The sequence below is a fragment of the Platalea leucorodia genome (assembly GCF_965183815.1).
Source record: "Platalea leucorodia genome assembly, chromosome: 4".
Classification (NCBI taxonomy): domain Eukaryota; kingdom Metazoa; phylum Chordata; class Aves; order Pelecaniformes; family Threskiornithidae; genus Platalea; species Platalea leucorodia.
The window spans coordinates 76,563,656-76,588,404 of record NC_138826.1 but is presented as its reverse complement, the minus strand read 5'-3'; the positions used below and the strand labels follow the sequence as shown (position 1 = coordinate 76,588,404).

Here is a 24,749-nt window from a genome sequence, read left to right as displayed (position 1 = left end):
GGTATTACTGCAGCTCAAGTGACTTAATGTAACCAAAGCTGAAACCTACCTTAGTTTAAAAATCTGTTCTGGAGGGCTTAGCACAGTGTGAAAGTCATTTTGCAGGTTCACCAAGGTGCATGGAGCTTGTTGCTTGCTCTGAGGGTCATATGTTTACATGTAAGAAGATGGGTGTATATATAATACTTATGGACATTGAGGTCCGTGAGCTGTTACAGAAAATGCAAATCTTTGCCTTGGGAATGCCAACATGTTGCTTCAGAAAATCAAAGAAAAGAAATAGACGCTGAAATAAAATGTCATTTGGCAACTAAAGATAAGGAAGTGTGGGATAAGGCTGGGAGAATGAACATACAGTTATTTGTCATACATGTAGGACCTGGGGGTGTTGGTTGACAGCTGCCTGAACATGAGCCAGCAGTGTGCTCAGGTGGCCAAGAGGGCCAATGGCATCCTGGCTTGTATCAGGAATAGTGTGGCCAGCAGGACCAGGGAGGTGATAGTGCCCCTGTACTCGGCACTGGTGAGGCCGCACCTCGAGTACTGTGTTCAGTTTTGGGCCCCTCACTACAAGAAGGACATCGAGGTGCTGGAGCGTGTCCAAAGAAGGGCAACGAAGCTGGTGAAGGGTCTAGAGCACAAGTCTTATGAGGAGCGGCTGAGGGAGCTGGGGTTGTTTAGTCTGGAGAAGAGGAGGCTGAGGGGAGACCTTATTGCTCTCTACAACTACCTGAAAGGAGGCTGTAGTGAGGTGGGGGTCAGTCTCTTCTCCCTAGTAACAAGTGATAGGACGAGAGGAAACGGCCTCAAGCTGCTCCAGGGGAGGTTTAGGTTGGATATTAGGAAAAACTTCTTCACCGAAAGGGCAGTCAGGCACTGGAACAGGCTGCCCAGGGAAGTGGTTGAGTCTCCATCCCTGGCGGTATTTAAAAGATGGGTAGACGTGGTGCTCGAGGACAAGGTTTAGTGGTGGACTTGGCAGTGCTAGGTTAAGGGTTGGACTTGATGATCTTAAGGGTCTTTTCTAACCTTAACAATTCTATGATTCTATTTATAAAAGGTTATTTTAGCTGGTTTATCTTGGTGACATCATATAAAATTTGTATGCTCATGTAGTTACAGTTATCTCTGTGAGTGGCTCTCTGTCATAGTCCTAAATAAGATAGCAGAGAACTGATAAGTCAGCTAGTACTTCCCACAAAGATAGGGCAGGTTGGACTCATTTGTGCAATTCAGACTATTTATCAGTCCATGGTTTTCTTCTGGTGGCCGTGGCTCCAAGGTGCAGCGTGCCTGGACGGACGCTGCTGCTTGAATCCATCTTAGAGCTGTGACACTGATTATAGGACACTGTCAGCCTGGGCCAGCTTCAAGGAGTACTGTTGGTTTTGAGCTGCTGTGTATCTTTTGTAACCGCACCCAATGGTTCATACAACAGGCTGTAACTTACGGTCCTTTGAAAATGATGTTGCACTGTGTATCCTCGGGTTGATTCACCGTGGCTTTCTCCTCGGTGTTTCCCACGATAGGGAATCTCACAGTCTTGAATCATTAGACAGCTGTTTACTTCGTCTGTGGCTTGTTAAATGAATCAACTAATATTCTGGAGGGTGTTGAGAGCTCTTGAAAGACTGAATATGTCTGTTCTCATGTTGAAGTATTTTGTTGAATAATGAATGATTAAAGAATTAGTCATGAATTTGAGGAGAATGTCAAGGTGTAGGTACAGGAAGTCCAGCTCACTGCACTGCAAAACACAAGGCTGCGTGTATGGAAGCAGAGCAGATGAAACACAGAGTACCTCTTATCTGTGAACTTCACAAAAAGTAAATGAATCTTTGGCCTTAAAACTTTCTTTAACTCATTGGGGTTTTATATGCCAGTAATTATATCAGAATTCAAATTCTTAAGGGTTTACTGTTAAGAGCGGATTTTAATTCAAAAGCTCTTGGAAGGAGACTTGCTGCTTTTCTAAATGCAAAAGCTAAAGGAAATACCTGCCATAAGCATTAATATGAAAATATCACTGAGGCACTACCTGCCAGCTAATTCAATGCCAATTAATAACTATCTAGTCATTCTGCATTTTTAATTTTGTATGAATAGTGTGGTAGTTTTTTGCAGTACCAAAAAGTACCCTGGAACTGTTGATGTGCTTTATCAGTGTAATTCATGGTCAGTGTCTCACAGTGTCCTGAATAACTAAATATTTAAGTAATTATTTTGAAGTTATATTACAGTTAAGAACATTGGAGTCCAAATTTTGCCATGCCCTAAGCAGATACAACTCAGCTGAAAATTATTCTTTTTTTGCTCCTATGGCGTTACAGTTACCAACACCATGTCTGATTTTGGTCTGCTTGGTCAAGTAGCATTGCTGTGACTGTCTAGAGCAGTAGGGTTTGTCCTTTTCCTATCTGTGGATCCATAATTATTTTTGAGCGGTTGTGCAGATGCCTATGTTGCAGTTGAGCCTACTGTAGTAGTACTGTGGTACTTTTGCCTCTCCTTCAGGAGAAATCCATTGACCCATGCATGCATGGGCCACATGTTGAAAACTGCCCACCTGTATCATGACACTTACGAACTTTGAAGATAAATATCAATCAACTATGTAAAGAAAGGTTTCTAAAGACTATACCATGTTCTCTGTCTACATCTGAGCAGTTAGATACAGCTCAGGGTCTTCAGGAGAAGAATTTCTGTAGGAAGCCACAAACTTACTTTGTTTTGATCTTTCAAAGCACTTAGGCATGTATTTATTTTTGAGTGTGTCAGCACGTCTGTTAATGCGCTGAGGCTAACTGCACGTTGCAAACATTGAAATGCTAGCTTAGGCCTTGAATGTAACTAAAGCATTGGAGTAGCTCTTGCTTGCTCTGTGCGTGTGTCCTCCTACTCTTCCATGGCTTTTGCTCTAAATTTTGCAGTGTCAGGATGTACTGAGCGTGTGAAGGATGCTCCCCATTCTATGGCTTCCCCCAGACCCATTTCAGAGAGTCATTTCAATCACATCTGTGTCTCTGCTTGCCAATCTCCTACTCAATGTTTGAAGAGTCAGAATATATCTTGGATAATCTTTGCAAATACCGATTACTACATGGTAATGTATTTTGGCTCTCATGCAAACAACTCTGTCTTAGTTTCTTCAGCTTTAAAGTATACAGTTTTTTTAATCTCGTGGATCTTAACTTGAAGATCATTTGAGGTACTGGGAGAGGAAGACTTACATCTTGCACATTGTCTTTTAGTTTTAGCTGTCGTTAAATTATGTAATGAATCATCTGGTTGTAATTTTTATGATTCTTACTAATCATTCAAAAGTGGTAAAAGCTTTCTAAGCACTAAGTATTAAGTCCTGTTAATACAGTTTTACTAGATGAGTCTTTCTCTGAAAATATTTGTGAACAAGTAAAGTTTGTGTAAAATAAGCTTTCACAGTTGTACAAAAAAGAGTACACTTGGCTTATATACTTAATCTAAAGAATCTAAATGTTTTTAATGAAATGTCCTCCTATAAGTTTCCCACCCTCATTTTGCAGAACAGCTGACAGTTCATCTGGAAAACAGATTTCTATTATGCGTCCATTTGCCTCTAATGTGATGACAGCACCTCTTTACTGTATCTCTGTATATTTCTTCATCTCTTGTTTTTTTGTTTTTTTTTGGTTTTTTTTTTGATATGAAGAAAATTGATCAGATGTCTCTCAGTTTAAGCTTTTTGGGAAGGATGCTAATGAAGGTAATTGTTTATAAATGTTTATATTGTGGTAATGTTGAGTGGCCTCTGTTGTATCAAGTCACAATACAGCACAAACAAAAAGTTTATAGACTCAAGTACCACTATTATCTCTTCCCAGCAATTAACAGTAATTCATGAGAAGAAACAATCTTTAAAAAGCATTTAGAAAGTAAGTACAATTTCCTATTGCAGCTCTGTTAGTGAAATCTGGAGAAAGTTGACTACCTTCAGAGAATTTCTTCCATGCTATACTAATATAGCTGAGATGGGAATGTGGGTTTAGATTCTAGATATAGACCTCTGTGAGGCGTGGTGACTCAGAGCAGACTCAGAGCAACCGGCGTGTGTGGTTAGTGTAGCAAACTACAAGCGTGGAATAGGGCTGGTGTAGAAAGTATGAGTACAGCACTCCTTCAGTACTGCTGCTTAAGTACTGAAGCTCTGCCATGCAAGTACTTCCAAAACAGAGCAGTATGAAGGCTGGATTGATTCCCTGGGAGCAGGGTACAATAAAACTGACTGTGCAATCTCATCCAAGTTGAGGAGAGGGGATAGAGTCTTTACGCTTTATTTAAATGTGGAATCTTATACAAGATTCAGCTTACAAATCAAAATAGTGGCTGTTATGTATCCTGAGCAGCAGAGACACGAACAAACCAGTTAGTGTATTGTTGTCACTTCTAAACATAAGCTGTCTAGGCACTTTGTATACAGCAAAGTTTGCTGTAATCATTGAAATAGCGTCCCATTTGTCTCTCCTTCATAGTTTGCAGCAGCCACGGGAATTAGTTTCACAGGACACAGAGAGTACAGCAGAGAAACAACCAGATCTTCTGTTGGCTGAAATCTCATGTCTTTTGTGATACATTCTCTTGGGTATTCCAGTGTTTAATGAACGATGTTAGGGGAAATGTGTAGGTGTGACCTTCAGGTTCTTATTGGTGTAGTAGACAAGTGAATAATGTCAGAAGATAACAATCTTTTAATTGGGTTTCAGTTTAGCTTAGCGCATGATAAACATGCATATCGGAACTTTGATTAGCAGTCAGGAAGGAGGAGAATAGCAGATTTTTGAGATTTTTGACAAGTAAGAGTGATTCTTAATTTGGGTTTTTACTTTGAGATCATTGCGCATAGAAATAATAGCATTTAAAGTGAAAAATACGGACCTTGACTAGTGCTGTGACTAGTTGCTCATTTTTTATGATTAAGGAACTTACACCCTGGATCGTGCTCCAAGAACTATTATGATAGCACTAACGTTTTGGGAAGAAATCGTCCAGGTAAAATGTCTCTACATGTATGTAGGTTACCATCTGCTGAATTGTGTTACGCTATTGTCAGTGTAATGCCATGACTGACTCCCCTTGCAACGTGAGAATACACAGGTAAGCCTGTATGTTCTTAAATAGTTTAATGGCTCATTTTGCTAATCCAGAAAATTCTGACAATTCCGTGTGCATAGGAAGGTGAGCTCTGACGGCCAGTGTAAGCTGCGATGATCTTGCTGTGCTTCAGGTCTCGCAGAAATTGCCAGCCACCTCGGTTTGCCTGAACGGAACTCCCAGGGCTGCATTTCCTGGCCTTTCGGCCAGGTTCCTCTCTGCTCACAGCATGAAAAAGACCTGCTTGTTTATCTAAGTTTCTAATCTAGGGAAAAAATCAGTCGGGGGGGAAGATTAGTTTAAAAAGCTGAATATGAAATGTATTAGAAGCAACATTTGAGACAGTTGATAGTATTAATGCACCATTTAAAACACTAGAGCCACTAGCATAAGTTACAAAGCATTCGGTCTGCTGTCACAAAATTGGAAATTCTAATACTTCAGTTTAAGAAGGCAGTAGAGATAAGGAAAAAGCATTTGCGTTTAGGAGTAATCGTGGCTTGATATGTCAAGTAAACTTTCAGAATAGTCACTGTTCCTGGAGGCTGTATCCTCTGCCCTCTTTAGCTATTTTTTTGTTTTCATGCATATTTTCTCTGAATTTATCAAAGGGACTATCAGAAATTTTATCTAGGACAGTCAAATAATCATGATCTGTGTCCTACTGATGCCGACAAAAATGTAAGAGAAAGTCATATGGGAAAAATAAACGTATAAGGCTGGCTTTGAAAGCAGAAGTCCCTTGGATTGCAGTGTAGCGTACTGCCAGCATGCCACAGATGTGCACCACATGAGCTGACAGCAAGCAGTGTGAGGAGTCTGCATTCATTTTACATCTGTCCCAAGGTGAACGGTTGGGGCCATTATGGACTTATGGAATATTTGTTTACGGCTAGCTTTAGAAATAGTTGAGCAGGTTATTTTTTTAAGCCTTTCACAGAGAGGCAACTAGCCATATTCCCTACTGCTAAGGGCTTTTACTCCAGTCGGATTAAAACTCTTTCTTGAACTGCATCCTTATGGAGAATCTGAAAACACTCGTGTTTTAGAGGCGGTGTCTTCACACCTCTGCTTGGCAGGCGACCAGTCCTTTGTTGTGTTAATTTGGAGGCTGCAGAACTTTCTTCCTTTGGACATCTCCCTCAGCCTTTCTTTGACTTAGTTAAAACAATTAAAAACTGCAAACATTACAATACCAAATGTGCTTACTGGAAGCATTACTCGACATGTGTGTGAGTGCTTTCTTTCTGCAGTGGAACTTGATGTTATCCTATAATATTTTGCTAGATCTTGCTGCTGTCTCTTTCATGTTGCTCTTAACCACAGGAGTCTGTTTATTTTTTTAAATGTGCTGGGCCGGAACAGTGGGTGTTCTTGCTTGAGAAGGAAACCTTGTAAATTATTACTGTAAATAATCTTTTAAATTAGAATATAAAGTTAAGAGAAGGCTATTATGCAGGAGCGGCAGAGTAGGCATACCTCATGCGAGACTGTTAAGTACATCGGCCAGCGAAACCCTCTGTGCTTTTTTGGCGCATCCTTAAATCCGTCTGGGTTTGTGTGGCAATATTACTGTAGTTTTGCAGCAAATCGGAACTTGTGTGCTGGGGCACTCTGTAACTTTTTCTAATGTTTCCACTGGGTGGTGCTGCAGGAATTCCTATTTTTTTTTTTTTTTTTTTCACTTGAATCTGCATTTCCCAGAAAGACGCCTCTAAAATATAATAGGAGGAAGTCCTGATTTAGAAAGTTTTTGCAGTTTCAACACAATGGAAGAACTCGGAGGATGCTCTGGCAGGAAATGTCCTAGTTGCTAGATGTGGAAAAATTACCAGTGTTCTGTATCATACACATGGTCAGTTCCCTAAAGTGCCCTGGGTATGGATTGCACCATTAGTTTGATTTATTACCTTTAACAGAGAAAGTTCTACATCAAGTTAAAATAGGTATATTTACACACTTAGTTGCGAGCTTCTTTTTTCAAGGCCAATTAAATTAGCGGTAAGATCTCCTTTGATGAGTATTTGAAAACTTTCTGAGTAAACAAATTGATATTTGTTTTTCCTCCTTTCTGGCAGAATCACTAACTTTTCACCGACCACATCCTATTTATCACCCTTGAAGCATCTCTGTTGAGAAATAAAGTGTGAGGACTGACTCAGAGTTTTGCCTTGTTCTTTCAAATGCTTCTGAGCAAACATTTGGGCAGATTTGGCAGTTGTCTTTAACCTCTCATGATACAGTCATTGTTATACAGATGAATTTTCAGTGGAAAATGTTATGGCTGACTGATTTTTTGATTATTCTAGAAAAGTTTGTTTTCTTGATTGGCACCCTTTTGCTTCTGTAATCAAATGCAAAACAAGTGTGCTTCAATTTTTTATAGAAACTAAAATGTGAAAGAGAAAAATCATCCTAGAGGATTTGTAAGCTGTTCAACTTTCCATACGGACATTCACTTTAAAACTACGTTAAAAATGTGTATAGCTGAAACAGCTAGTGACTGCCTTATTCCGTATTTTTCTCTAAATATACTCTTCGATATTTGTCATTATGGAGTGGAATTGTTTTGGGAATTTCCAACGAAAGTTTTTTAAAACCCGCATAACTGTTTATTTTATAAGAATTAATATACTTTAAAAACTAGTATGGTTTAACTAAATCTCAATTTCTAGTATTGAGAAATGGTGGTTAAAAAAAATAATGACAAAGCAGTCATGTTCTTCCACACGTTGTTGCAGCAGTCCTCTCAAGGGTTAAAATGAACCTGAGACACTTAGAAAAATAAAACCAGAGCTGCTGTTACAAACTGGGACAGATGTAGGAGGCCAGGTTTCCTGTGGCCCATTTTCCAGTTTCCTGGCTGCAACCTGCAGAAATAAAGGAAGCCGAATGCTAACGTGAATGAGAAGCTAACAATGCCCCACGTCACGCTGCTCAGAGAAACGTGCTGTTGGCCAGAATTAGGATACAAAAGCAGTAAATGGACGTACGAAAAATATACCCGCGTTTTCCAGAGTAGCCGAAAAGGAAGAAAAAAAAAGGCATCTGTTACAGAGACATGCTGTGTGCTTGCAAAAGCACACACTTGCCTGTAAGGGAAATGTAAGTGGAGGTGTGTGCCTGCTGTGGTGTGGCATACGAAAAGGAGCTGAATCTTTTGCAGCTGCTTTGGCTACAGAAGGAGTCAGCAGTTTCTTCATACGCTAAGGGAAATTAATTTCCCTGCCCTGACTCTGCCGCTTAATCCTTTTCATGTACATGCCTGATTGCCATCTCTCTGTGACTACCTATAGTGCATAATGCTGGCTAACACCTTTTATGTCTTCCTGATGTAATTGATCTCCAGCTGATTTTTTCAGCCTCTGGGCTCCCCAGCCAGTCTAGCCCACTCAGCTGTCCCTCCTCTGCCCCAAGTCCCACGACCTGGTTTATAGCTCAGAGTCCCAGATGTTCCTCTGCGGACCCTGTAAAGAAAAAAAGGGCTGGTTTTGATCCTAATGCCTGGAGGGATTCCTAGTTTTAGCCTTCAGAACTTGTTCATGTTGATTGTCCAGGATCAGCAGTATATCTCTTTATTTTAGAAAGGCTGTGGAGGAGCTAACATAGAGTGGGGAGAAAGAATCCAGGTGGGAAACCTGGAGTATGTGGGAGAACGGAAGGTAAGAACACAGCTGTAACATAGTTTTGTGGAAGCTAAGGACCTCTGCAGAGGTCCTGGATGTACAGAGCTGCTTTCCAGCTTTCTGCCGTTCTCTTCTAGATTTTCCTATGCAAGAGTCCTACAAAACTTAATGCGCCAAAGAGTATCCTACTTATCTCACAGTTCATGTCATAAATCTTTCTGATACTGAGCTTTTTATTTATCTAGCTTTGTCTCTGAGCCTCCTGGTTTTCTACTGCCTGGATTTAAGATGGCTTGCTTATTTGTTTTATTTTGCCCAGTAGGTTAATGACTTTTTTTGGACGTTAATGGCCCTTTACTGACATTTTGTCATATGGAGTTTTGTGTGTATTGTCTTGGTCAAAAAAAACCAAAAAAAAAAAGGTAACGCAGCTCATCAGTACCTGTATTCATACATCTTAACTGTTTCTGGTGTAACTTCCATAATGTTTTCATAATGCTTGCTCATGCTGGTAGAAGTAAATCTCCATATGCTAAGGGGATAGCCGGTGTTTGGCCTTTGGGACGCTCACTTAAGTGAGGAATTTGGGCACCCCCTTTACAGGAAAATCATCTCTTAGATGGGATGCTTTGCCCTGTGGATGTCTCTGTTCTTTTCTACTATTCTCTTCAGGGAGAGCTCACAGTGTTGACTTTGCTGCAGCTCCAAGTTTAGGCATTTCCGTTAGTCCCTTAATTTGGTAGAAATGAATAGGGGCAGTATTATCAGCACAGATATTCTGAGTTGCCTCCTTCCCACATCAGTCCTGAACTTAAAATATGATGTGTGGAAATCACATTGTATCACACTGATCGTGCAGTTGGTAGGCTTTGTATGAGGGGGGCCGCACATTTGAAAGAATGTAAATTGGTAATGCAGAGGGTGTTAGTGTGGTTACCTGTCACAGCTGCCTGAGAAATGGACTTTCAGAAAACTCGGTCCTGAAATCTCCTTTTGCTGTCTAACACAGCATTTCCAAGTATCATTCCTTCTAGCTATGCCAGTGATTATTTGCATCAGCGGTAGTGGAACTGATCACAAAGTAAAATTACTAGGCTATTTAGGTCAGGTCAATTTAGCAAATTTTGTTTCATGGCTTAGAAAATATCTTTGACTTGTCAAATGCATTGTATAAATATTTAAAAAATGGTAAGATGGCAAAGCCACGTGTGTTAAAGTTAATGGATGAAAAAATTAATTGACTTTTGTCTGTATGAATTCTGATTAGGCTTTCCATGATACAGAATATATGTTTCTTATGTAGGTTGCCTGTCTCATTCTGTACCATAGATGGATGTCATTATCTAAATAAGTGATTTTTTTAAAACTATTTTTCTTCTAATCCATGCAATTCAGTATGTGGTTTCATATATTATTTATTGCCCAGCATTCAAATCCTGTACTGAGCACAGAAGTAACAGGAATATTTATTATTACTATTTAATATTAATAAAGAGTTGAATGAAATGTGAAATACATGCCCTGTAGGAAGTGACCACATCCTAATACCCATTTCTGTCAAATTAAGGCACGACACTGAATTCCCTTTGAATCAGTAAAAATTTAAAAGAATTAGAAAATACATAAATGAAGTGCAATGTTTTCTGAAGATTTCCGACTCCTTCCTATCATATTTTATAATAACTTTTAATACAGATAGGACATTTTTGGTTAAAGTATTTGGTTAAATTGTCTTGTACTGCATCTGTCGTGTGATTCTTTTGCTCCACCACTCAAATGTGGCACAAGTTAAGGCTTAGTACGCTGTGTGGCCACGGGGTCCTCCCAAGAGGATAGTTAGTACTTTGTGGAACCCCAAAATGGTGCCCACAGAGAAAGGCAGGTTGATACTTCTCTTGACCTGATTGGAAATGAAATATTTTGCATCAGTTCAAAAATCCTGTCACTGCAGGATCTTAGATTTTTACCATTCTCCTGCAAATCACATTTTGCAGAATGGAAATGAGATGCAAAGATTAACACCAGTTTACTGAATTCAAGGTATTTAAGATTTTACATCACCGTATATGCTGAGCACAAAGCTTCTGTTAAAGGTAGTTACAGCTGTGAATATTCAGTGCGGCTCGGACCTGAATGCCTGAAGTTGGATGCTTGGAAGAAAAGGACCATACAATAAATGATCAGCTGAAAATGTAATTTGCGTGATTTGCCTCATGTAGGAATACATACATCCAGTTGTTATACAAGCAATATGGGAAGCTTTAGACAGGAACTCAGTGGCAGATGGAGGGATGGAGTACAATGCAGCATTGAGCTGTTTTAATCTCATTTCTGTTTGGGCAGACTTGGGTCATATCCAGTAGAAGATTTATGCATGTACCATGCACATTGATGCTGAATTCTGAGGTGTGCAGGTCCTTTATAAAGCCCGTGCAGAGCTACGCACTTGGAGGGTTGGTGGTAAGGCAAGCAGGGTGGGGAGGAGCTGCCTAAATCTAATCCCACCACGGCCATCTGCCCCGGATCCAGCACCTGAAGTGCCCCCTAGAGATGATGTATGTATCTCAGCTGGTTGAAGAACTGGTCACCAAGAACAGAACCAGTCTGAAAAAGGTGGCAGTAACCTTTTATATAATAACCTGATGGAAGTTACCTCTCCTTAGTCACCGGGACAGGTAGTGTGGAGCGGGTACTCCTGCGGGATGTTCTCACCCAGGCTCGCGCTGCTCACGTGTTTTACATTGCGCCTGTGACTGACTCACCGTGAGGCCCACGCTCAGTAGATAAAATGGAATCCAAAACTGTTTACAGTTCACAAACGATAAGCATCAGAAAACAGGTTCATAATGGAAAGCGTAGTGCAATGTTAGCTGTAGGTTGCCCTGTGAGTGTTCTTCGGCAGAGGTGAATGGGCATGGAGGAGACTGCAGCAAAATGTGCTTCACTGTGGGTTCAGTTCCACCTAAACTCTCTGAAGAGGCATGATTGCTGATGATCTGAAGGAAGATGTAATTTAAGGTCTGGATGAGAGAAGTGCGCCTCTGAGTTATTGTACTGTTTTGGCTAATGGCACGGTGGTGGAGTTTGTATTGGTGCTTCTGTAACTCTCTTCCATCTTTAATTTTCCTCAGCTGAAGTTCTACTGACAGGTCTTTGTAGCGTGGGACAGACACCCTGTACACATTTTAATACAATTTTGAAGAAAGATGTTTGTAAGTTGCTTCTAATTTTCCAGAGCAAAAAAAGTTCTGTTTGTGATTTCTTGTTTGGAAGAGTTGTATGATACAAGCTGAAATTATGCAGAGTATCGCTGTATAATACGTGAGGTACAGAAACTACGACTATTTTAAAGTAATATGGCTGTATATACCTACATGTTTAGTGAAGTAAGTTGCAAAATTTATAAATATTAATTAAAAAGTATGTATATATGATGCCAGATTAATAGGGATACTTTAATAGCTGTGATGTTATAGATAAATAATCCGTTAGAGATGTTAATACTTGCACAGATGGGGTAGTTAAAGGAACTTTTAAAGACTGTAAAGCAAGTATATAACTTTCAGGTATATTTAATTCTAGCTATACATTTTTTTCTTGCCTTACACTATGTGGAAAAGGATTTGTATAAAGTGATAAAAAGTGCAATGAAGCAAATGCAAACCTTTGAAAGTGCCAAATCATCCATTTAGGCAGTTCTGTTTCAAGGATACCTGAGTCCTGGGAGCCTCTGCCGTCTCGTGAAGGTGCTAGGTAGTTACTGTGTTACAGAGCTGGCTGTCAGGGATAGGTATTTTTGTCCTTGTCGTTCAGACTGGATTCTCAGTTAATTAGGGAAATGAGGCTTTTGCATGGATAATAAAACCATCCTTAATTCTGCAAACCCTTGTTTGGCCTGTGTATTTAGAAATTACTTGGACCAAAATAGAGCTCCAAATTCTGTTTTTCTGTAAAACTCTGGACAACGTTCTCTAGTATCTTTAACTCGCTTTTACACTAGTGAAGCTTTTGCAATTTATTTTCCTTTATACAAGTGGAGCTTATGCAACATGATTTCCTTAGTGCTGGGGCAGGCTTGAAGAGGCCAATCTTCCCCCGGCCGCCTGCTCTACTGTTCCAGGCGGGGGATAGTTAGAAGTCTTGTGCCCTCTTGTGGTCAACACACCAAGGGAAACATCAGACTGTAGGCCTGGCGTATTCTGGCCGTCTGATCTATTAGGACACTAATATATTAGGAAACAAAATGAGCAAGGAAGTTAAAAATCATGAGCTTGTTTAGATAAAGACAAAAATATCCATTGTTACATGTAAAAGATAGGTCAGGTAATAATTAGCCCCATTAATGCCGTAGTCAGTTAACTCAGTAATACCAGCATCTTTAAATCTGTGTTAGTTAGACATAACATGTCCAAATTAAGTATCAGAAGAGGCCAAGAAAAAATGATTTGATACAGTGTTAACATGCTAAGGCTGGCAATGTTGTTCAAAGTGGGGGAAAAAAAACTCGTTCTGTGGTTTAAAAGGTCAAGTTTAGCTACATCTTCATTGCAATAATAAATTGTCTTCAGTGGTAACACTCCCGAGTTTTAAGTTGTGTATATGCCTGTGCTGAGTTGGAATATAGTCATTCTTAAGTTTATCCTTCTGTTGCAGTGCCTGAAAAAAAGGTTTATTCTAGGGAGGGCTCAGTAGCACAGGCAGTTGGCAGAGAAAAAAATACTCAAACAACCTTTAGCAGAGAAAAAATATTCAAACAACCTTAGAAGTGAGACTCAGGCACTGTTAAAAGTATTCCTAGTTCTCAGTCATACGTATGATAATGAAAGGAAAGATCCCTGTTAGAGAAAGGTTTGGGGTAAACATCACTTACTTTACTGTGCTTAAGTGTACTGAACTTTCAGCATTTCTGCAAAATAGATAATATCTTCTGAACTATTTGAATTGGCAGACGGAACCAGCAAGAGCCATTTCAGGCCCTGGAAGAAACAAAATAGACAAAGGCCGTATGGCACTGGGAAGGCAGGTGCGTGTGGTGGGAGGGGGAAAGCGTATGGTTTCTGGTCCTCTAACCAAAGGCAACTGCTCTGGTCTTCCCTTTTCCTCCCCTTCTTCACAGTGACATATCCAAATGAGTTCAGTATACTTCTCATGACAGTAAACAGCAGTTTTTCGGCTCATTTCAGTGGATAGTTATATCAAGTCCTTTTTTTTCCCCCCCCATATGTTCCTTTGAAGGGTGGTTGCATACATTGAACTGAAGACACCAACTGCAGATGACCCTGTACCATATGAATTATGCGGGCAATGCTTTTCTAAATACTTACTCTATTTTATGTGTCCCTTCAGAAGATAGCAGTGGAAAAAATACTGAACCAGGAGTGCAAGACCTGTAGGTCTTGTGGATGTTTGGTTGTAAATGCTATAGTAGCTTCCTTTGCTCAGTTACGTAGGATGACTCCTACACAGAGCTTATTACTGAAATGAGCGTTGGGTGGAACACCTGCTCCCAAATGTTTTTCACACTGTTGCTCTCCTTTGTCCCTTGTAGGTATGGAGAGTGCAATCACACTGTGGCAGTTCCTTTTGCAGTTGCTGCTAGACCAGAAACATGAGCACCTGATTTGCTGGACGTCTAATGATGGCGAATTCAAGCTACTCAAGGCAGAAGAAGTGGCTAAGCTGTGGGGACTCAGAAAAAACAAAACTAATATGAATTATGACAAGCTGAGCCGAGCGCTCAGATACTATTATGACAAGGTAAATTTTGCTATTCTCATGCAGACTAAGAAAATAGAAACACTACCATTTAATATTTCACCTCTATGTGGAAGCTATTCAAAAGTTCCTCTAACTAGTTTTTACAACAGACAACAGTCTTGAAGGCAATCACTGTGGAGGTAAGAGGGCAGCTAAAAGATGCAGAGGAAAACACTGCACATTCCGTTTCCTGAGGAGGGGAGCTTTTGACCTAGGTTTACACTTACTGATGCTTTCATGTGTTTATGCATTTGGCTACCCAATATTTTCTGTAGCTTTTGACAACAATAAACTAACTGTTGATAACGGAGAACTGTTTGATTCTTACAGCCTGCATAGGATCTTCTGGAATGCAGGGAGGTGGTAGAAAGCAGTGATACTGCGATGCAGCAGGCAGAATGGCAGCTTTACCAGCAGGTATCACCTGTGTCAGAACAAGGAAAAGACAACCAACCAACCCAACAGCATAGAGGACGGGGCTGAGTTTTCACAGTTTGCATGGGACACACCTTTTGGAGCGTAGATCCTGTGGGCCAGTGTTTTAGCTAGTTTTACCTGAGCTTTCTGGTAAATCTTTTCTATAATCGTACTGAGTCCTAATTTATTAGCTGGAAATACAACGCTGAAACGCTTCTACAGTTATGCCAGTGCAGTATTACCTCAGCAGGATCTCACTGTAAGCATTCCTTTGTTAATGCTCAGCGTTTCTAAAAGTTTGGAAATTCTCCACTATGTCATTTTAGGACAAAATCGGTGTTATCTTCAACGGTAGTCTAGATTTTATGTTGCTATCATTTAATTAGCTGCAATATATATGAGAGCACACTAATGTGACGCCTTACTGGATAAAAGTACAGAACAAGATTAGCAAACACGGGGAAAAGCAGCTGGTCAGATGGCGGGTGTCAGAGCAGGGATATGTTTGGGTCTATTTGTCAAGGTTGTAGTCTCATGGTGAGCTCATCTCAGGTGAAGACTGTGTTTGCTGTAGAATGTTAAATTTACTCCCACTTCTGGGCATCTGAAGTCAAAAGAGTGGAACATACGCTTTGGTAGGGGTTTCTTCAATTTTTATGCCCTTGCAAGACCTACTGAATTTTGCCCCTCCTTCACGGATACATCTGCTGAGCATTGGTAGAACTAATAAGACCTAAGGAGTCAGCACAGTTTAGGCAGCAACCTCGTAACTGGCAAGCTGCGGTTATTTGCGTGCTCTCAGAAGCTGGTTACAGGCAGATAGTGTAGGCATACACTTAGTGCAGAGCTGTTGGCTGTTGAGAGCTCCACTTTCAACCTCTTTATTTAAAACTGAAATCTGAAATAATAACATATTGAACATAGTAATCTGGAATTATTTAGATCACTTAATTTGCTTCTGGTTTTCAGACATCATGAGCATGCCCACAAGCTAGAAGAGGTCAGTAGAGGTTACTGGTAGCTAGCACCTCTGAAAATAAAATTCCTGTGGTATAGTGGGAGTTCATAAGACCAGTGTCACTCTTGTGAAACCATACTCACTTTGACATTTAGTCCTTGGTCTTATTCTTCAGCATGAAGCAAGGTGGCAACAGTACAACAGAGAATGCAAAAATGAGAAAAGGGAGTAACCAGGATATGTATTAGATTGCTATAACAGAAACATATTTGAAGGAAATCTCAGATGTGTCAAGATACTAGAAGGAAAGAATTGTAGAACACAAATACAGAGGTGCTAAAATATCTTGCATATTCACCTTTCTCAATTTTAGACTCCATCAAATTCAAGGAGTTTACAAATTGTTTCTCCAGCCTTTTTTGGATGAACATTATATTTTTTTTTTACTAATTAGTATTACATCTTTTCAGGATTAGTTCCCCTTAAATGGATTATTTTATAATATGTCTAAATTAATAGGTTTTATAGTTTCCTAAACTCTTGAAGATTAAATATCAAAAAGAAAGACCGTTATAGATTTTGTATATTAAAAAGGAAAACTTCATAGCCATGCTTAGTGGTCTGTTTTCATCTTGATTTTCAGAAAAGGCAGCGAGCTGAGATGATCCAGTGAGTAACACCAGTGTTCAGCACAGCTATGGCATGCTTGCTGCCTGCACGAGGCAGGGGAAACTAGATGTTGTTGCTGAACTGAGCTCAGGGTACTGTTGTCATGTATTATTTGTAGTGCACTAACTCTTGAAGGGCACAACGGGGCTGAGCACTATGCAGCCAGTCTAACACAGCCATCAAAAACCATGTTGACTGCAGATTAACTGTGCACAATTTGATGATCAGACTTTTCATTATTCACATTGGAATTTGGAAGGACTCCTTCTCCTGTAAGAATTTTTTAGTTTCAGATTTAGAGATGTAAGTTCTGCGATGAAATGTTTTCAGTATTTTGTCCACTAGAAGTCAGTTTTTTCCACTTAACATTTTTCAAAGGTGGCCTGACTGAGAAGGCACAAAAGGATTCAGAGCGGACAGTGCAGCGGCTGTTTCTAGCAGTTGGTGTGATGAATTCCCCTTCACTAAGTACTAAAAAGGCTTCTGCTCAGCATGGGGAAGCTCGCTTCATTATATGTCTCCAGCCCCTCTGATTATAAACTTGACTGGGATCAATGGAGACGGAGTGCCTGCTGGTGAATGAACAGCATATCCCGGCAGAGCCCAAATACACAGTGACTGAGCAGGCGTTGCTTGAAAACAAGGGATGAGGTATTTGTAGCATTTGTCCTTTGAGATCTCTCTGTTCTCTTCAAATCAATGGAATATAACGGCTCCTTACTCGAGGCTCCCTTTCTTCTTTTATCCCTTAACCTTTTTTTTTTTTTTTACCCTTGTACTGTTTTCAGTTGTCCCCCCCCCCCCCCCCCCAGCACACACACCCCTTTGTCATCTGCTTTGTCTCTGCTCACGCAGCATCTGCCAGAGGAGTGTCTGTACAGTTTCTTCACCAGGGCTCTGGCTGAGGTGATTGCTTGCTGTTCTTACAGCTGCTTTCTTGGACTGTGTGCTCTCTTCTGTCTGCAAATTTTATCTAGGTGTGGCACAAGGATTTTGGCCATTTTTCCAGGAGTTCTGTAGCCCAATGGAGGTCATAGCTCCTAGATGGAAAGAAGGATAAGCTCGCTCTTCCCCATGTATTGTGATCAGGGTTTGAACCCCAAACCAAAACCATGGCTATTGTTATTGAAATTGAAGGAGTAACTCTTTTAGCAGAAAGCAGTGGGAGCTTCTTGCTCTCCGTGTGGGTATAGTGTGTTGTGTCCTGTTGGCTCCCAGGCAGCGGAGAAAGGCAGATTATTAGGAAAGTGCAGAGGGACAGGGGAAATTGCTGCAGGTTTTGAAGTGTGAGAGATACTGGCATAAAACAGCAGATAATGAATCCTAGTAGGCTGGCAGGGAGTGCTGAGCAGTGGGTTCAGTCCTAAACGCTTCTTCTGCCTTCAGTTCACTCTATGCTGCATAGCGCAGAAAGGGAAGAAGTCGAGGAGGGGAGGAAAGGCTCCTTGGCATTCTTCTTTCCCTTCTGCAAAACAAAAGGGGAAGGGCTGGTGAGGTGAAAGAGCCCCTCTCAGACTTTAGCACTCCTCTCCCCTAGACCATTCACCAATTTGTGGGACAAACCAAGAGCAGTCTAGACCCTGAGGTAGCCTTAAGGAGCCTTCTGAGATCTTGTCCCCTCCCTTGCTGTTGGCAGTGATGGGCATGTTGGCAGCTGGATGTGCTGGGACAAATGGGATGCACACTGAGCAAATGGGATAAACATTGTGCTGCAGCCTGGGGAGTGGCAGCAGGAAAGGCAAGAGGCAGAACTCTGGACAGGACTTCGTTCGGGTTATGGAATTATCAACAGGGACTTCTCTACCTATAACCCAAATGATCTGGCAGCATGTGAGTTTGAGGCAAAGGGCAGTGATTTTTTTAGAAATGATGGTGGCACATGGGATGGGCTTTCCTTTCTTGGGCTGCCCTCTGCTGCTACTGCATACAGCTGACACTAACTAAGCTCCTGCTTCATGGTTTGTCTTTGAAAGTATTCACCATGGAGAAATAAAAACTGATCACTGGATAAATGGAGGTTTATGAGCTCTGCCATTTTGCTTGGGGGGAACACTGGCTTGTTAAAATTCATCATCTGATTCATCTGAACTTAAAAGTAAATTAATTCCAGTACTGGAGAAAAATAACACAATTAGGACAAGTTCCTTAGCCTGGCTTTGAAAGCAAGCATGACGTGCTGTTGAGGCTGATGGCTAGATTTATGTTAAATTCACATATATAGCACCCCAGGAAATGTAGAGAGTGGCATGTCTTGATTGTAATTTGCTACCACGATTCTGGTTGCTGAAGGTTTGTAGATAATCTGAAGACTTTCCATTTCCTGTTTCATTTGTTACCCGAATTCCCCCCCCCCTCCCTCCCCCCCCCCTTCTTATTTCATGCATTTCCCTTGTTGCCTCAGCAGAGCAGCAGAACAGATGACAGCACTAAGGCAAGGCATCCTGCACTTTACCTACCTACAGCTTGAGCAGCGTGTCCATCATGTCACACACTTCTGCTGGTCAGAAATCTCTTTTAATGCTTTCAGGCAAGGAAACCCTTCACGTCTTTAGCTTGATGTGTAGAACTAAAACACCTTTATAAGTAGGATTAGTAGGCTTCTTTTTGTTGAAGTTGCCCAGTCACTTTGTTTTTCTGATAGCTGTAATGACAGATACCTTTTGGAAGTCTCTAGAGGTTTCAGGACTACTAAAGGTCCCCATGAATATTTCAAGACGACACCACGAGAGGGAAGCTAGTGAGTTTTCCCCATGAGGTTCTTTCGGAGGCAAAGAGGGGGTGAATCCAGGAAATTACATGCAGATACCGACATTAATAGGATGTAACAGTTGTGGAAGTTAGGAAATGCAAGAAGCACAGTTCCCTGGGTAACCTTAATGTTTGCATGAGTTATGCTGCATCTTTAATTACACAGTCACATACTGTTGCGATGAGCAGCTACTCAATATTTTTGCATCCTCTTTGAACAGTATGTGGCCCCAGGCTTTACTCAGTGAGTGCTATTCAATCTATCTGTCTTCTAAAGACAGAATAAATCATTTTAGTTTCAGTTAATGGCTGCCTGCTTGTTTAGATGGGTTGGCAGTATGATCTATAGTGTATAAATAATATGGGCTTCTACGTGCTTGCTGCAGTGCAGAGGACAGAGCTTCCTAGGTGCTCCCAGGATTCAGAGGTGCCCATGGCATTCTCTCCCCTCCCATAACAGGTCAGACCCAGTAGCCTGGTTACTAGTTCCTATTTTTAATGCCCGAGTGCGGGTGGCGGCATGGAAGAATTGTTTTGGGAAGAGGGTCCCTTGCTTGGTCTGCTTACAGAGCTTCAGGATATGAAGTGATAATGGAAACTATTATTTTACTTTTGGGAAGGTCTTCTCTTGAGTTACCTCAGGGGAAGTAGAATATTACAATGAAACAATAGTGGTATGATGGTGCTAGAGTACCAGCTATACGTTTTGTAGTTGTGCAGGTAAGAGGTGCTATAAGGAAACACTTGAAAGAGCATTTGAAAATAGCTTTATAGAGAATTGGAGGGAGCTTCTTTCAAGAGTGATGTGTGGAAGTCAAGAAAGTGCTTGTCTGAAAGGGCATAAAAGTGGTTATTGAGTGCTGTCCTTATGGAAAGATGGGAGTAAAGAATTTGATACTCAGTAAGAGGTGATGGGTAGAGAAGAAAACCCAAGAACCTCCCCGAAAGGAGTGACAAATAGTTCATGTTTGATGTGAGAGGAGAGGAATGCCCAGTGAACTGCAGCAGAGAGAGCAGGGAACCTGGCCAAAGGTGCCAGCCAGAGGAATGGCCTTTGCCTTCCAGATGGAGGTGGGTGAGGAAAGACTGAAATCCAGCTAAATGAGAGCCTTGCGCTTCCAAAGGTCAGTACAGGTGCACGATCTAGTAGCACCTCTTCCTCCATCAAAAATGTCACAAAATCTAGCTTCTACGCACACAGTGTAATAAGCGTAAGTGCATAAAGTATGATGTTAACACAATCTGCTTGCCTGCACATGCTGATGTGGACACACGCCCTGCTTTTTGGAGCAAACCATGCAGCCACAGGTACCTCCTGCCAGCTTACGTACTTCAGACACTGGAGTGTGAGCAGCCCTCTCTCTGGGTACGGTTCCCAATAGCTGGAGGCAGCTCAGCTCCCTCCTCGTAGACTCCTGTGAGGAATTCATAGCCCAAGTGTCCCTACACGTGTTGCATCCCTCGGTACTCTGCGAGCCAGGGAACTTGCAACACATCCAGATGGGAGTTAAGTGCAGCAGCTACAGCTCTGGTCCTTCCTCTTTCCCAAGCAGGGACGTTTAGTACCTACAGACAAGTTCATCCTGTTCTGCCATAAATTTTGAGATCTCAGGCACCCTGATTATAGGTCATTTCCTGGGAGGAGGAAGAAAGTCCCAACCTAGTCTTCCTGCCCCTGAGGCCCCTCATTAGTCTGAAGTTCAACTAGGAACTGGGTGCCATTTCCCCGCTCGGTCTCCCGAGTGGCTCCTGCAGCCAGCAAACTTGCTAGCTAACAGGTTTGAGCCAAGCCACTAAAATCCTTGTGTCACACTGGTAGTAGAGTTACACCTTAGCTCTAAATGCCTCAAACAGGGAGTAAGAGTCAGAGATGATGAAAATAAAACACAAACACGTGATAGAAGAACTGAAGTCTGAGTTGTACCAATGGGAAAACTTCTTGGAGGAAAGAAAAAAATGGAAAGAAACACAGAGGTCATGTGCTGTTGAGATGGGGCAACAGCTCCTGTGTATTTCAGGAGGGCTTCTAAAAGTAGTAGTGCATATGCATAGTTGAGACAAAAAAAAGCCCAACCACATTATAGCCTGGTTTAAGCTGCAGGGAGAACCAGGCCACCAAGCCTTTGGCATCTAGCTCAGCCAGCTGGTCTGTGGAGAAGGACGGGGAGAGACCCATCCCCTCCAGCTGGTGATTCAGAGCACTTGGGTAAGGGTGGTTTTGGAGGTGCTTGTAAAGTGAGTGTCTGAAGTGATGGGGTGTGAATAAGCCTGAGCTCCCTAACATGGCTGATGCGCTAGAGCAGACGTTGGGCAGTGCTGTACCCAGTTCGTACCAGCAGGTTTCAAAGCACTTTGCAATGGCGGGTGGTCACGTTTGCTGTAGCCACTGTTTTCTAGACTGGGGATAGAGGAGGGGGAGTGTAAAGTGTTCAAGCGAGGAACAGTTAAGAAACCAACAGAAAAGGGGCATTCCCAGCTCCCTGCCTTCTTTCTAAATACCATAGTGCTGTCTCTTGGTAAGATTCTTTTTTTAAGCTGTGGGACTGGAGCCTCTGCTCCTGTCCTGCTCGCCCAGTTCACCTCCCCAGCAGCTGCACTGGCCCAGCAGTCGCCTTCCCTGGCAGCGCAGCCCCAGAGCTCCCTGCAGCCCTGGCCGGCAGCCACTGGCACTCATTGCAAGCCTGCTCACAAAGGAATTTACCTAGAAAATCCAAACAAACAAAAAAAAAGGGCTAAATGAGCACATATACTTACTGCCTTGCTGCCAAGCAAGTGGTCTTGTTTCCCTGCAAATGCAGTCCTTAATATAAGGAAGGCTTCTTTGCCCTTTCAAACTGAGGGTGGAAACCCCCTGCTTGTCATGATGCCTGTCGCTGTCTTCTGTGGTTTGAACCATCGTCCACAGCTCAGAATGATTCTGACAGATCACTGAGGTGATGATAAAAATAAGCTGCTTTTTACCTTCACTTAAATTATTTGTCAAAAAAATTTAGAAAAATCAGTGGCATTTCAGAGGCACGCAATTAATTTGCATCCTTATTTTCTCTTACATGCTGATGGAGATTTCCGTAGGCTCCACATTTAAGAGGAGCCTGCGAAGTGCTTGAGGGATCTGCACTTGAACGCTTTTCATCTCCAGCCATCGTTAAGTGGGCCTTTGCTGCAGACTTAGAGAGTCAGAGGAGCCGCACTGAGAGACCTTCTTAAAGTATAACTGTATTTAATAATAACAAAGGAAGTATAAACTCACCAGCCCATTCAGTTGCTTTTTATAGCAATGGTCCCCTGTTTCAAGCCTGCACCAGTGTAAAAGTGCCATGTAATCTTTTTCTGCTGGGAGTCACAATTTTCCAAGTAGGATCTCAGTTGCCAGTGCTTGATGTAACAATAACTCAAAGCTGCCAGGAGCAGAGGGGAAGTTTTATTTTAAATTTAAAAACATATATTAAAAAAAAGAAAACAAAATCCAGTTGGGGTGTTTCTTTTTGTATGTGAGTAGTTTGGAGGTTTTGCTTTTTTCAAGAAGAACGTAATATTGAGAGAGCAGGAAAAGTGCGTCCATCCAATGTTTCACCTAATTAGCACACAAAAAAAATCTAGGCCAAGCCTAAAGCCATGGGAATTAAAGCTCATGCAGATGAGATCCTGTGGGCTAACTGTATGTCCTGGACTTTTGGAGGGCAAAAATAGGCATTCCAGGATCCGCCAGGTGGGTAGGTGTGCGTACAGTTCGGCGTGGAAGAGGGCAGTTTTGTCCCTTTAGTCTGAGCTTGCTGAATTTAATTCTCCTCCGCCCTACAGATCCCTGTTATCAACTTGGGAAACAACTTTCTCCTTTTCTGCCACAGCTCCTGACCTGTGAAGCAAAGCTACTTTGTAGGATTAACTTTGTATTCAAGAAGGTGCCTGAATGAAATGCCAGGACATTCAGACAGATGAAATACAGAGTGCAGTAGCTCAGCTGAAAGGCAGAAGAGGTTCTGATAGCCAAGTGCAGACTCTTCTTTCCCAAAATGACCTTGGTTTTGTGACAAAAAAAGATGTAGTGCGGGCCCTGCAAGCACCCAGCGCTAGGTACTGTCCTGTTAATAGGACATAAATAGGGATGATGTTCGTATTCCTTTTTCTTTCTTTTTTTTTCATTTTCAATCAATTTAACAAATGTTTCCTCTACTGGTCTCAGAATCTGTGATAGAATGAAAAACAAATTAGATTTTTAGGAATATTGTAAATATTTACATTCCCATATGTACAGCAAAGCAAATGTCTGTTTGCAGTGTATCAGCTGGAGGTGCAGCAGACATGTGCTGCACTAAAGGGAAGCTTCTTGGAAAGGGTTTTTCACAGATGACTTAAAAACAAACTCTCTACCAGGGACTTCAAGAAGAGAGAAATCACTATGGAAATCTCAGGAAATATTGCTTCTTGTCTTCTGCAGCACTTGGCTTAGGGTGGTCAAAGTTCCAGTCCTTTCCCTAGGCCGTGCTAGCACCTGGTGCCATGACGTGCCTCTGCAGAGGAGCTCACCTGGCGTCCTTGGGGATTCCACGGGTTGTGTCAGAGCAGGCAGCGTACCCGGGTTTGCAGGAAGAGAGCTAGGACTGGAAACGGGGCCCTCGTGAAAGATTTCAGTTTCAAAGGGAATCAGTTCTTTCCATAAAGGGGACACTTATTATGGCGAATATGAAGAAAAAAAATGAATAGTTCTGTAAACCTTTGAGAGGTTTGGGATTTTTTTCAATAATTAATTTCAATAGCCAGTTTAGACGAATGAAAACCTTCTGCCTGCACCAGTGAGCATCCTGAGCCTAATGCAAACCTGGAGATAGCACAGGGGATACAGCAGCACACAAGTACTTTTCCAGCCCATGCAAGTGGTATTGCATTTGTCACAGACATAGTTCATGGGTGTTGAAAGAAGGACAGTCACCGTCAGCCTAGGACATTTTTTCTGCATGTGGTCAGGAAGAGAGGGTAAATGACTAGAGCAGGGAGGCTGAGGTGGTTTTGTCCCCTGCCGACCTTCCGAGAGTATTTCATACTCAGGGTAGCTGGTGTCAGTTTTGGGAGGCATAAATGAAGGAGTTTGCCTTCGCTGTGAAATGCGAATGGTGGCATGGCTCAAGTCTGCAAGGTGGCAGAATTGTTTTTACTAGAAAGAAAATATTCCCAAGCTACCTCAGAGGAAGCAGGAGGAAAACAGCCCACCAGTAGGTCTTTCTCACCTAGTGATGGTTATTTTGTGAGGCACCATGAGAAGAAGCGGGTGGTCTCCCTGGCTGAGCGGAGGTGTGGGAATGAGCCAAGGATGAGCAGTGTTAGGAGCCTCACTGAAATGACCTGCTCAGCTTGAGGAGGGAGCAGTGCCCCCCTACCCTTGTGAACCCCCTTATGTTTGCTGTACTCGGTGCCTCTAAAATGCTGATCTTTCCAGCATCTGCTTTTGT

At 41.9% G+C, this 24,749-nt stretch overlaps 1 protein-coding gene across 2 annotated transcripts in view; it reads left to right on the top strand.

Annotated features, from left to right (window-relative positions):
• The window catches only part of ELK3 (ETS transcription factor ELK3), a 41,736-nt gene that overhangs the window by 3,959 nt on the left and 13,028 nt on the right, over positions 1-24,749 (top strand). The window contains exon 2 of one of the 2 annotated variants that reach the window (XM_082311163.1): positions 14,302-14,510. The exons of the other annotated variant lie outside the window; for it this stretch is intronic. Coding sequence (XP_082167289.1) covers positions 14,304-14,510 — 207 coding nt within the window. The 5' untranslated portion in view covers positions 14,302-14,303. The remainder of the gene's footprint in view (positions 1-14,301; positions 14,511-24,749) is intronic. 2 annotated transcript variants of the gene reach the window in all.